This window comes from Sclerotinia sclerotiorum, genomic scaffold (assembly GCF_000146945.2).
Source record: "Sclerotinia sclerotiorum 1980 UF-70 scaffold_11 genomic scaffold, whole genome shotgun sequence".
NCBI classification, from domain to species: Eukaryota; Fungi; Ascomycota; class Leotiomycetes; order Helotiales; family Sclerotiniaceae; genus Sclerotinia; species Sclerotinia sclerotiorum.
Genome location: NW_001820825.1, coordinates 1405659 through 1419214, shown reverse-complemented (window position 1 = coordinate 1419214; position 13556 = coordinate 1405659). Strand labels below are relative to the sequence as shown.

General features: G+C 42.8%; 6 protein-coding genes across 6 annotated transcripts; 1 reads left to right on the top strand and 5 right to left on the bottom strand.

The window, feature by feature from the left end:
• Nucleotides 1-545: 545 nt before the first annotated feature.
• SS1G_08650 (hypothetical protein) lies at nt 546-2590 on the bottom strand (the record flags this gene model as incomplete). Its single annotated transcript, XM_001590859.1, has 3 exons — nt 546-976; nt 1148-1587; nt 2100-2590. 3 exons carry the CDS (start codon nt 2588-2590, stop codon nt 546-548), a joined length of 1362 nt encoding a protein of 453 aa, XP_001590909.1.
• A 559-nt stretch (nt 2591-3149) lies between these two features.
• Nucleotides 3150-4527, bottom strand: SS1G_08649 (hypothetical protein; the record flags this gene model as incomplete). The annotated part of the gene is made up of 4 exons (XM_001590858.1): nt 3150-3423; nt 3480-3504; nt 3553-3910; nt 4273-4527. The coding sequence occupies 4 exons, from the start codon at nt 4525-4527 to the stop codon at nt 3150-3152; spliced, it is 912 nt and encodes a 303-aa protein (XP_001590908.1).
• A 640-nt stretch (nt 4528-5167) lies between these two features.
• SS1G_08648 (conserved hypothetical protein) lies at nt 5168-7001 on the bottom strand (the record flags this gene model as incomplete). The annotated part of the gene is made up of 3 exons (XM_001590857.1): nt 5168-5223; nt 5270-6501; nt 6559-7001. The coding sequence occupies 3 exons, from the start codon at nt 6999-7001 to the stop codon at nt 5168-5170; spliced, it is 1731 nt and encodes a 576-aa protein (XP_001590907.1).
• A 334-nt stretch (nt 7002-7335) lies between these two features.
• SS1G_08647 (hypothetical protein) lies at nt 7336-9185 on the top strand (the record flags this gene model as incomplete). The annotated part of the gene is made up of 3 exons (XM_001590856.1): nt 7336-7378; nt 7428-7502; nt 7672-9185. 3 exons carry the CDS (start codon nt 7336-7338, stop codon nt 9183-9185), a joined length of 1632 nt encoding a protein of 543 aa, XP_001590906.1.
• Nucleotides 9186-9642: 457 nt separating this feature from the next.
• SS1G_08646 (conserved hypothetical protein) lies at nt 9643-10654 on the bottom strand (the record flags this gene model as incomplete). The annotated part of the gene is made up of 4 exons (XM_001590855.1): nt 9643-9824; nt 9892-10042; nt 10117-10205; nt 10393-10654. 4 exons carry the CDS (start codon nt 10652-10654, stop codon nt 9643-9645), a joined length of 684 nt encoding a protein of 227 aa, XP_001590905.1.
• Nucleotides 10655-11346: 692 nt separating this feature from the next.
• On the bottom strand, nt 11347-12857 carry SS1G_08645 (hypothetical protein; the record flags this gene model as incomplete). The annotated part of the gene is made up of 2 exons (XM_001590854.1): nt 11347-12390; nt 12453-12857. 2 exons carry the CDS (start codon nt 12855-12857, stop codon nt 11347-11349), a joined length of 1449 nt encoding a protein of 482 aa, XP_001590904.1.
• Nucleotides 12858-13556: the final 699 nt, after the last annotated feature.

Below are 13556 nucleotides of genomic sequence, written 5' to 3'. Positions count from 1 at the left end.
TGGAAGTGGAAGTGGAAGTGGAAGTGGAAGTGGAAGTGGATAGTGGAAGTGGAAGTGGAAGTGGAAGTGGAAGTGGAAGTGGAAGTGGAAGTGGAAGTGGAAGTGGAAGTTGAAAGTGAAAGTGAAAGGGGAAGAGGGAGTAGGAATCTAAATACATATTTGATAATAATAATGATGTTAATGATTATTTATAAATATTAACTTTATATTTTTATATTACGCGATGTAAATATATATTTGGTATGGAAAAGTCTATTGATTGATTGAGTTATAGTAGATAGTGTTGAATTGAGATATTAAGTTTAGTATTTTAGTTTCAGATTATCTCTTTTTCAGGTTAATTTTTTATATCAAAAATCATGATTTGAATAAAAATTAAATGATATGATTTAAATATTTTTTATAAAAAAAATAAAGTATTAATTTTTATATAATTAATATTCTTTAGAATTAAACTAAGTTTTACACTCAAAAACAAGTTATTAAACAAAACAAGTGATATAGAAGTAATAATATATCTATAATTATTAATGGATTATTGACTCTTAAAGGTAGCCAGACAAATAACTCATCCAGGTATCATCAAAGTCCAACCTTTGCTTAAAAGGACCGCTCATAATATGCATGAATGCTGATTCATCTTCGTTGTACAGTTCTTCGCCCGTTTTCGCTCCATGTTTGAGCAACAGCTCTCTGATTTCATTCTGGTGTTCAGTATCACCAGGCCCTACTTCTCTCTTTCTGTATTCTTCGCCATTGAGATAATGTTCTGCATCATGATCTAGGTTGAGCCATCCGTAGTGTAGCTCGCCTGAATTAATTAGGTCAAGCGGGGTTTTCCCTTCATCAGAGATTGGGGAGGGCATTGCTTTTTTTCGGAGTAACAGCTTGACACATTCCAAGTGGCCGTTAGCGGAAGCTTCGTGAAGTGGGGTCCAGCCAAACTCGTTGGTTATAGATGGGTTCACCCCGACGTCTAGAAAAAAATTGACCATATCAGTGTTCCCAAATGCAGCGGCCCTACAAAGTTCGTGTGTTCCCCCAGGATTTGTGTGGTTAATGTCAGTCCCTCGTGAAATCAAATACTTTAGAACTGGATATCATTTGGTAAGTTCGAGCCTTTATGACAAGAGTAGTTTTGACCTACTTCCTTCGTGTTCAGTACCAGCATGAGTAGTGAACGCAGTCCTCTGGTACTTATCCTCAATATCTACGAGATGAGTCTTATCAAGGATGACCTTCACAATATCTTTTTTGTTTCGGAAGACGGCACGATGCAAGAGGGGCTGACCAAAGAAGTTTTTTGATTTACCATCTACACCATTATTCAAAAGCACTTCAACTGTCTTTGTATGACCGCATTCTACAGCTATAAAGCAAGCGGTATTGAAGAAGTCTTGTTCTTGTGCTTGGAGGGTCTCCTCCTCAGAGTCCTCGCTAATTAATGTACAAATGTCTGAAGAAGCACAGCTGCCTCTCCAAGTACAGCTTGAGCCATCACTGGGTTCTTCGGAGTCGGGAGGGTGAGTGAGGATGAAATTCTCTACTTCATTGAAAAGCCCCTCGTAAGCAAGACCAAGAAGTTGCCTGTATTGATGAAGTGAAGAATTTGCCTCTGAATTCTCACAGTTTTCGGGATCTCCCTTGCACGCCGACTGGGTAAAATTTCTGGGTTTCTCTGATTTCTTATGCACAAAATATAGGAGGATAAAGAACGGGAAGAGCAATAAAGTAAATAACAAGTTTCCCAAATCGAGTAGTTACCAATGAGTCTCGGGTTGCTTGACGTTCGTGAGGATCTTATCCGCAACTTTTCGGTATTCTCGTTCTATGGCGTACAGTAGAAGAATATGGCCTGTTATACAGAAGAGATCGACAGTGGCTCCATCTTCTATCAACACGTCTGCAATATCATCGAAGCCTCTCTCGAAAGCAATCATGAGAGGAGATTGGCCGAAGGAATCAAGTGCGTCGATGTTGTACTATCCTCAACGGCGAGTTCTTGAGCAATTGCACTGCTTCCTAAAAAGGCAGCAGGATGCAATGGAGTTGCGCCAATGTCAGTTATGCCCGTAGACATTTCTCTTTTCCTAAAATACCGGCTGCGCCCTCTTAAAAAACTTGAGCGAGTGTGATAAGCTAGTGATTGATCTAGCAATTTAGAATAGTACATTCTGTTTGGTGCTTCCTTAACGAGCTTGCGTAAATAGCGTTCGAGCTCCTTGTACTTCGTCGTACTCTCTGGCTTACGGACAATTTTGAAATGTCGATTTAAAAATTCAGCTGCGTATTCGGCAAAGGGAGCGGTATCAACCTCTTCGTCTTCTGGCTCATTGATGGATTCCTCTGAATGGCAAATTACAGCGGGCGACTCGGAGGCTCTCATACAAAGATACTTTGCGCAGGCCAGAGGGATTTCTACGCAAAAATTGTTAAACTCTAATTCTTTTCGTCCTTGAAAGAAGGTCTGAGCAGAGTAATGAACGAAAAGGAGCACATCATCCATATCAATCTCGACTAATCCACAGCAAACAGAGGTGATTCTCTCCTTGGAAAATGGGCTTTCGTTTTTGACAACCTCTTTATTCATTTGTGTAGCGATCGCATGGGTGAGTTCCTGAAACTTCAATGGCCGCAATGCGTGAGACATCCAAGCCAGGGTCGCACGGGCAGATCCCTTCTTTCTTTATCCTTTGTTTTGACGCGGTCAATAGCATTTGCGTAGCTTTCATCCACCGTTTCTGGTAGATTTCGAGAATCTCCCAGATTTTCCCAGGTTCGGAGGGCAGCCATATGAAGCTTGACTAATAGAACCCCAGAACTGTTAGATATAGCTTTATCAGGAACGCTACATGTAGTAGCTTACATTTCGCCTGGTTTTCTTCTCACTTTAGATTTAATGACTTCCCTAGAGCCTTTTTGTAATGTTGAGTCATTGTCAATTTCGGAATCTATGTATTCATCAATATCCGACTTCAGGGCTTGTATAACCTGTAAGCTGAAGCCTTCAGACAGTTCATCTCGTTTCTCAAGGAGCCTGGCAGTGACCAGTATCCTAACATCTTCGCCGATTTTTTTGAGACTATCGAGTAGGGGCTTCCGGTTTGAGTACGCACTCGTCCATAGCATCGAGAACAATGTAGAAAGGTCTATTTGAAAGCAAATGGGACAAGAAATTTGTCAATATTTCCTCGTGGGGTTTTGGGATACTTTCCATCGTATTTACTTCGGCTTGTCTGCACGTTCCATGCGTCTTCTATAATGAATAGAATAAGTGGCATTTCTGCCACAATGTGTCTGACGACACTCCCAAGAAGATCTCGCACTGTCGTCTCGCGCTTATGAGACATGTAAAGAAATGCAACTACAGGTTCAGACTTGTCCTTCGTTGCTACATTTTGCAAATGCAGTATTATGATTGACCTGCTCATTATCTTAGCTACAGTGCTATGTGCGAAACGGAAATGCATGCATCTTACGCTAACACACTCTTACCAGCTTCCGCTATAGCTATTAGTGTTGAATGTATTTCAGGCTCAGGTTGAGACTTACGTTTTCCTGTATACCAGAGCTTTGAGGAAGGTGTTTCCGTCCAGTTTTGAAAAGCTTTTGAGTCTAATAGCTTTTTTCTAGCATTTGGTCGTCCCTTTACCCGCCCTAACAGTTCCCCATGTCTAGTCTCAAAATCTAATGAGGACAACCATTCAAGAATCTCGTTGCGCTCCTCTCGACTGAAACTTTTGTCAATCGCTTCGATGCTTGCACCCGCCCTTTTGATCTCTCGATAATTAGCAGTATCAATGCACCGGTCGACCTGATTCTTCGCGAATTGCATCTCGGACAGAAGTTTGCTAAGCTCAGTGTCCTCCTTGAATGCAAGCTTAATCCCTTTCTCTAATAATCTCATTAGCTATATCATGTCAGCTTAAGTAAGTATCTGTTGCAAACTGAACCACCCATCGCGTTTTTCGATGGCAATCGCGCAAAACTTTAAGGAGCAGCAGAATACCGTAGTAATGCAACTTCTGGGAATATTAAGGTTGCGATCACCCGCGTCATACAGATGTTCACTGATGATGGAAATCTCCTTGAATAGCGCTTTCGTGTCCGCGAAGAAAGATTCTAGAATCCTAACATTCTTTTGTGTCACTGCAAACGCCTTGAATAATAAGGAAAAACCTTGCAGAATTATAGTAGCTGGAGAGGCGGCTGGCACCGCCTGTGTCAAAGTTTTAAAAAGGCTAAGATTCTACTAGGGAAAAGGGGACTAACCACCGCTACAATTTGAAAGACTTCGTTTGCAATATTGATAGCTGATTGAATCGCTTCAATATGACGGCCGACCTTTCTGCAGATCTCTTTTAAAGGGCCTTCACTTTCCTCCAATGACCTTTCCAATATTTCTGACCATTTTGAAGGGTCAAGAACAGCTTCGTTGAAAGCACCGCCATACTTTTGATATGCAGTAATAGTGAATAACCTCTTTTGTGCGTCTACCCAAAGGTCCAAGATGATATTTTCAACCATTGATTCAGGTTTTGGCAGTTCCTAAGCCATCTTTAATGGTATTAGAACCCTCCTAGTAGATGTTGATTTGAGAAGAAGTTGCGAAGTTGCAACGAACACAAAATTAATACGATGCCGTCGCAGGTCTGAAGAGAATCAACACAAGGATAAAAAGAGTAATTTTTGATAGCCAATACTTCACGACGTATATGCGGCTGAGCCGCAAGTCTAATACAGGTGAACCCTTCTAAATGAAAACACCAAGTATCATCAAACTCCCAGTCAGCTCTAAAAATCACAGAGTTCACTAGGACCAGACCATGTAAAATGGGAATCAACCTCGCCGGATATAAACAGGAGTAAGCCCATACCTAGCAATAGCGTATTTAATGATTGTTCTCTATCGTTTGTTTTATTCCTTGAATACTTGTTCATGGTATATCATGATGGCAATCGCTAAATGGAAATGCGATTCGAGAAATCCGAGTTGAGTAAAGCGAAACTGTAAGATGACCTGGAGACATTGAAGTGGTATTCATTTCTTTCTTTCTTGCATTGTCTTGAGAAGCAACTTAACGCTCTAAAACTAGTACGAAAAATAACTCAAACTCTTTTTCGCCATCTAATCATTGAGCTCTGGTTGACATATCCATCTTGATCATCATTCATCATATTCCTTCCATTCACCCATGCGTCTTGTCTCTTTCTCCAAACTCCCTTGCCCTATCAATTTGCAAAATCTAATAACTTCTTCCGTACATACAATATTTCTCCGCCAACACTCCACACTCTGGGTTCAAACATTTCGTTTCACCCTTGACGAGGCCTTCTGGTTGCTCAAATGGAATACACAAACTCTTCATTCCCATCGTTGGAACCTTCTTTCCGTCAGGTCCGACTTCTTCACTAGCACCACCCTTCGTCAAGTCCTTAATCTTATCTTCGCACTTTTCGCCCAAGCAGGATGGAATAAGGACAACATTCTTGGCATCAAGTGCAGGAACGACTTCGCTCCATTCGTTGATGACAAGTCGATGAGCTCTGAATGACGCTTCGGCCTTAGTATAGAGAGAGCTTTGAATGGTTTCGAGGAGTGCTGGGATTTCGGTCGAAAGATTTGCAATAGAAATCGTGCCTTTCTCACCGGTATCACGACGAGCGTAAGAGACGACTTCTTGGGCGGCATCTCTTGGTCCATATTCAAGACGGAGAGGGACTCCTTTCAATTCCCAGTCGTTGAATTTCCAGGCTGGTGTGTATCCATCGCGGATATCGTAATCGGCGCGGACACCGGCTTTCTTGAGAGTATCCTTGATAGATTGAAGTTCATCGTATCTCTTGGCTTTTTCTTCAGGGGTAGTTTTATTTGTGATGCCTACTGGGATGATAATTGCTTGGAGTTTTGCGATTCGTGGTGGGAGAACAAGTCCTTTGTCATCACCATGAATCATGACCATGACACCGATAACACGAGTTGAAAGACCCCAGGAGTTTTGCCAGACGTGAAGATGACCAGCCTTTTCACCATTTTTTGGAGTTGGGTCCTCGACAGTAATATCGAACATCTTACTAAAGTTTTGACCGAGGCAGTGAGAAGTAGCACCTTGAATACCACGTCCATTAGATGGAATATATCCTTCAACTGTGGTAGTATAGTATCCTCCAGCAAACTTCTCCTTCTCGGTTTTGCGACCACGAACAACCGGAACTGCCAATAATTGTTCGTAGACACCGGCATAAAACTCAAGGATCTGAAGAACTTCCTCGCCAGCGAGTTCTTCTGTAAGATGTGCGGTATGACCTTCTTGCCATAAGAATTCTCTAGCTCTCAAGAATGGAGTTGTTTGCTTGGCCTCCCAACGAACAACACTGTTCCACTGATTTAAGCGCAAAGGAAGGTCACGATGACTTCGGATCCATTTCGAATAGTATGGGTACATGACAGCTTCAGAAGTAGGACGAACTGCGACAGGGACTTCGAGGTCTTTATCACCACTTTGTTGTAGTTAGTACAGCAGGGTGGAATGGGAACAAGATGACGACGAAACTCACGCCTTGGTAACCCAAGCAAGCTCAGGAGCAAAACCCTCAACATGGTCCTTCTCTTTCTCCAATGACTTTGAAGACAAGAACATTGGAAAACTAGCCTCCTCTACATCAAGTGTCTCAATTTGCGCTTGAAACCAATTTCGGATCTGATTCCAGATAAACATAGATTGTGGACGTAAAATAAAGAAACCAGAGATTTCATTATAATACTCGATCATCTCTGCTTTCAATACTACCTCCTGATACCATTGTGAGAAATCTTCCGACTTCTTGACCGTAATACCAATAATATCATCTGTTTTCTTACCCCCCACCACAGGAAGCGCTGTATTTTTGGCAGCTTTCGCGGCTTTATCTGCGGCCATTTTTGCTTCTTTGGCAGCCTTTTTCAAGGCGCTCTTAGATGGCCCCTCTTGCGCAACATCTGGAGCAGTGGAATCCGCCATGATTGTGTGGTTGTGGTGGAAGATGAATGTTCAAAGAGAAGGTGTGGAATCTACTTATTGAAAGTGTAACCACCAAGGACTGACTGACTCCATTCAATGTTCCCCCCGCCCTAAAATTTAAGCGACAAGGATTTGTTCAGCCTTGCGCATTTAATAAAGTGGGCTTCCCCCTGGTCGTCTCACTAATTAATTTGACGAGGCTGAGCTCTTGCCTTAAATTTCAAGGCCAAATGCTTAAAAATATTAGCGTGGAAAGCTCTCGCGTCCGTTTTCTTTCGCGACGACGAAGAAATATTACCAGAATAGTTACCGTCGTTTTTAGAATATCAACAATATGGGGTCCCTTTTCGAGCAACCTAGAAATGCTGGAACTTTGTGTATGTTTGCCCTTGAAATTTCTGCTGGTATAGATGCTAATATCAGTAGTCCTCGGCGGCCAAAAGATTAGTGGACAGGATATTCGAGATCAAAATGGTATGAGCTATCATGACTATGGAAAAGGTATGAACTAACCCCGTTCACAGTTCTTGCAACTCAGGCTATTGCCAATGTTGTCAAAAGTTCATTTGGTCCAAGTGGTTTGGACAAAATGATGGTGGATGATATAGGAGTATGCTTGTCCACTCCAAAAGAACCCCACCAAATACTGATTCTGGGCAGGACGTTACAGTTACAAATGATGGCGCAACCATCCTGAGCTTATTAGATGTCGAACATCCAGCGGGCAAGATCTTAGTCGATTTGGCACAGCAACAAGATAAAGAAGTGGGAGATGGAACAACATCTGTGGTTATCATTGCAGCAGAACTTCTTCGACGAGCCAATGAACTTATGAAGAATCGTATACATCCTACCACAATCATCACAGGTTACCGTTTGGCACTTCGCGAAGCCGTCAAGTATATGCACGAGAACATCAGTGTGAAGGTGGACCAGTTGGGCCGAGAATCTTTAATCAGCATTGCCAAAACTTCCATGTCGAGTAAGATTATTGGATCAGATTCCGATTTCTTCGCAAACATGGTTGTAGATGCTATGCAAGCAGTCAAATCAACAAACACCCGACAGGAAGTCAAATATCCCGTTAAAGCTGTCAACATTTTAAAAGCACATGGAAAAGGATCTTTGGAGTCCATGTTGGTCAAGGGATATGCTTTGAACTGCACAGTTGCTTCACAAGCAATGAAGACAAGAATTACAGATGCCAAAATCGCTGTTCTAGATATCAACCTACAAAAGGAAAGGATGAAGCTTGGTGTCAATATTACAATCGACGACCCACAACAATTGGAACAAATCCGACAAAGAGAGGCTGGAATTGTTATGGACCGAATCGATCTGATCCTCAAGGCTGGAGCCAATGTTGTTATGACGACAAAAGGTATTGACGATATGTGTCTGAAACTCTTTATTGAGAAGGGTGCAATGGCCGTTCGAAGATGTAAGAAGGAGGATCTGAGAAGAATAGCAAAGGCAACCGGTGCTACCTTAATCAGCTCATTGTCAGATTTGAACGGTGATGAGAAATTCGAGGCTTCTTCATTGGGTCATGCCGAAGAAGTTGTTCAGGAGAGAATATCTGATGATGAATGTATCTTGGTCAAGGGTACCAAAGTTCACACTTCTGCTTCAATTATCCTCCGCGGACCCAATGACTACCAACTCGACGAGATGGAGAGATCAGTTCACGATTCTCTATGTGCTGTTAAGCGCACCTTAGAGAGCGGAAGCATCGTTCCTGGAGGTGGTGCATGCGAGACTGCACTCCACATTTATTTGGAAGAATTCGCCGGTACCGTTGGTTCAAGAGAACAACTCGCCATTGGCGAATTCGCACAAGCTCTCCTCGTTATCCCCAAAACTCTCGCTGTTAACGCAGCAAAAGACTCCTCCGAATTGGTAGCACAACTCCGTTCCCGTCACGCCCTATCACAACGCATCAAGGAAGGAGATGCCAACGAGGACGAAAAGACCATTGCCAAGAAGAAGAACTACAAGAACTACGGATTGGATCTGTTGAAGGGCAAGGTAGTGGATGAGATCAAGGCCGGTGTTTTGGAGCCAAGCATGAGCAAGATCCGACAATTGAAGTCGGCAGTTGAGGCTTGTATTTCTATTATGAGGATAGACACTTTGATTAAGCTGGATCCGGAACAGAGAGAGGATGATGGACATGGACATTGATGACTGATGGCTTTTACATGAAGAAATGACCTACGGTATGAAGGAGATGTAATATTACGGGATATGACAATGTGAATCAAAAGAAAACATTTACCTGTAACTTCTCTGTTTTTAATACTTGAGTTCCAACCTGTTCGATTGATTATTTTAAAGAATAGATACCCCTGGGCATGCCACTGGGAGACCTGGGTGCTTTCACGCCATGTGTAACCCAACGACAAAATGACTGACTCCATGACTTTCCAATATTTGAAACTTTTCGAAGCGATATCATTTATCCGATCTTTTGTACAAAGGCTATTCCACCACCCCTTCTACAAAGCCATAAAGCTTCCAGATCAAGGTCTATCATTCTCTTTCGTTTAAAGTAAAAAACGTCGTCTCGTCTATCCTCCACTCTTGCGCACTCCTCCAACTTTATACAACTACAAAACTGCTCTCCACCAGATCCTCAAATTTAACCAATAACCAAGGAATTTTCTTCCGCGAAGTCGTATTCGGGGACTTCCAAGTTCAATGGAGCAGGTCCCTTTCTTATACGGCCGGAGATATCATAGTGGGAACCGTGACATGGGCAGAACCATCCTCCGAAATCACCAGCTTCTCCAATTGGGACACATCCAAGATGTGTGCAGACACCTGTTTGGCTTCTAGTTAGTATTTGGTGTCGATTGGATCGTATGAAGTGTAGTAGGACAACACATACCAACCATAACCAACCATTCTGGCTTCTTAACACGGTCGGCGTCGGATTGTGGATCTCTCAAACTCTCAACTTTGACATTCCCGGCTTCCTTGATCTCATCGGCGGTTCTGTGTCGGATGAAGACGGGCTTTCCACGCCACTTGATAATGACCTATTTTGTGTGTTTGTGTCAGGACTTTATCTTTGATATGTCGGATCGATTAGATGTAGTAGTAGTAAACGTACGTTCTTGCCCTCAGGGATAGCAGCCAAATCGACCTCGACCTTAGCCATGGCCAAAACATCTGCAGATGCGGACATGTTGACGAGGAAATCTGTTCAAAGTCCATTGTCAGTCCCTCGGTCTAATGGGCAGAAAACCATCAATTCCCTCAATTGCATTTCTAACCATAGCCCCCAAGCCTCTCACCAATCATCATCCCCATGTTAAAATTCAATAATCCTCCACCCCTCGACCCGATATCCTATCCACACATCCAAGGACAAGGAAAAAAGACAAACCTTGAACAGTAGCCTTTGCCCCCGCAGCCGTCAAAGCACCCATAGCCCCCACCATAAAGTACTGATAAACCAAATTACTGCCACCACTCTTCTTACTTCTGTATTTGCTGAAATCGGGAATCTTGCTGAATCTATCCGTGGTGGAAGCGGTAGCATCGGGACGAGCTGGTGTGGTGGAGAGGGCGCGCATGGCTGGGGTTGCGGCAGAGAATGTGCGAGGGGCGCTGCGCAGGAGTGCGCGGGATGTGAATAGTGATGCCATCGGGGGCGTGTGTTGTGGCGTGTACTGAGATGGAGAGGAAAGGTAGAGTGGTGGTGGTGTGGGATATAATTGAGTGTTAGGGTGGATTCGGAGTGGAATTGAAATTTGAGGTTGCTTCGGTAAGGATTACGATGGGCTTTGTTTTGATTGGTTGGTGCGTTGCAGCTTGATTTTCGTGTGGGACGAGATGCTAAAAGATACGCTTGAACATCAAGGAACTCACTCGACTTTCATTATATTGTATGCTCGATATCTATGCCGATGATTTATTGATCAATAATCGAATACATTGTAATTAGTCAAAGTCGATTGGTAAATGTTGTCAGATGCGTGGTGCTAATTAGACACAATTTATCTATCATTACTATTCATTAGGTACCAAGCACTACAGCTGCAGACTGACAATGAATTTACACTGTCAAGTCATGCCCGCCGATTCAAACTTTCTACATCACTATATCAATAGTTATTCAAACATTATCCTCCAAACTAATGAAAACGAGTGTTCCTGTATCCAACAGTATTTATTTCAAAACCACCGTTTTAGGCGACCCCTCTAAAGTTCTCTCTTTCCCCTTTCCACATGATACCAGGTGTATTGAGCCGCCTCATATCCCGCCTCATATCCTCCCACCAACCGACAAAAACACGCACGGAGAGTTAACCCAAGGCCTCGAGCTCTGTTAATACTCTCAGATATCAAATCCTCCAGCAAGAAGCATTACTCCATCTGGATCATACTTCTCTCGGATCTCTCTCAACCTCGCTGCATTTGTTGGTCCGTAGATTTGGTTGCCATTATAAGTACTCAAAGCATAGTTTGGATATGTATACAGATCCTCGGAATAGATTCCCTCACTTTTAGCTACATCAGTCAGATGGGAGATGGTCTGTTGCAGAAGACCTCTCCAATATGCATCGTCCGATGGAGATGTCCAGGCGAAATAGACGTTTAAGGGTATTGGGGATTTTTCATGTGGAAAAGCGGACTCTGTGGCGTATTTCCCATAGTCGAGGAAAGGCTCAATCTCGTAATTAAGGAACGTCCCACCATGAAGAACAGCAATTGCTCCATAAAAGACAGATTCATTATGAACTGCTTTCATGAATCCCTCTGTCAGACCAGTAGTCATCATGGAATGGAAAGACCCTCTGTACCCCTTCTGGAGATTGGACGGGGTGACTTTGGCAAATGATGCAAAAGATTGTGTTTTGACTTCAGATATGATCGGGAGACTGCTGACGTTGTTGTATGGATCAAAAGCTGCAGGTCGATCTGGGCCATCGTAGAACATAATAAGGATGGCACCTTGAATTAGGCCATTGTTGATGGTGAGTATGACCTGGGCTTTGGGATCCGTGTTCTCGTTTTGGAATTTATCAGTGGCGGTAATGAGATCGGGGATTGCATCAACACCATATACGATAAAACCACCATAGACCATGGGCACCTGTGGAACTGTTTTGAGAACGACACTAGTGACAATCCCGAATCGATTCAAACCACCTTTAAGAGCAAAAAAAAGGTCAGGATTCGTGGAATCAACAGTGGTTATAGTTCCATTTGGGAGAACAAGGTTGAAGGAGACAACTGTGTCACAGGTCAGGCCGTATTGATCTGTTAGCCAGGAGTAACCTCCTCCAAGAGTGAAGCCACCGACACCGGGTCCAACGACACGCCCGCCCACAACGTTAACACCCATTCCGTCGATAGCCGTGAAAACATCAGTCCAGATCTATGAATGTGTCAATACTTGATGAATAAGGAGAGCCTTTCGAGAAGACGGGAACAACCTACATTTCCAGTTCCTAAAACCACTGTACTTTTATCCTCAGATAGTGTGACCTGGGTCAAGTTCGCTAGCGAGATGTGGACACCAGTAGTGCTAGAGAAGCCAGGATTGCTTGCATGGCCCCCTGACTTCACTGCAAATGGCTGTCGATTGGCTGCAATAATCTTCAAGACAGTAGAAACATCCTCGTCACTGGCAACTTTTACCGTGCATGCAGGATTTTGAGTGCTTGAAGTCATCCAATGTTCAATTTCAGATTCATAATTAAGCGTCCAATCCAGGGGAAGATAGACTTCGCCAGTGATGTTGCCTTGGATTTGTTGACAAATATCGCTTCCTGATAATGCCTCCCAGTTTGCTAGCGCAGCAGACGCGAGCGACAGAAGCAGATAAATGCATATATATAGCATAATGAAGGATGAGAGAAAGCGGGAGTGAGGGTTTTGCAAGATCTAAAAGTTAAGACGGAGAGGAAAGGGTATATAAGTGAAGAGTGGTAAAGGTGGGTTTTAAAGTTGTGAGTGAATGGGGACGAGCTTTTTTGTGAACACTAGTCGGTCAAGAGAAGCATAGGAAAATGAAGCATTCACCTACCATTTCCAGTGAGTTATTATTGAATCTGCGTAGTATTGAATTCCTTGGAAAGACATGCTAACCAATGACTTTGAGCAGCTAAAGTGGTGATCTACATCTACAGCGAACTGAGATGATTGAGCCGTGTACGGTAACATCGTGATCGGTAGTAATTGCTGTGACCATACATTGTAGAGACATTTATTAGAGGTGCAATAAATTAACGACCTATCTCCTTCCCCATTTGACAAAGTTTATCTTTACAAAAGATAAACTCAATTGAGAAACAGATAAACTCAAATTATAAGATATACTAGGTAAGATTGATAATATTTATAGTAATTGTGTTTCCTGAGTGTATTTGTAAGCAATTTTTAGTGTGGGTATGTATTCATAAAATGATTTAAAGTTATTCTTCTTCTATTCTAAAAACCTTCATAAAATCAATCGGTTTTCATTAGATTCAAGCGAAACTATTCTGATCACCTAGGTATTCAAAGGTCTTCCATGAAGTTTAATCATTGGAGATAACTAGT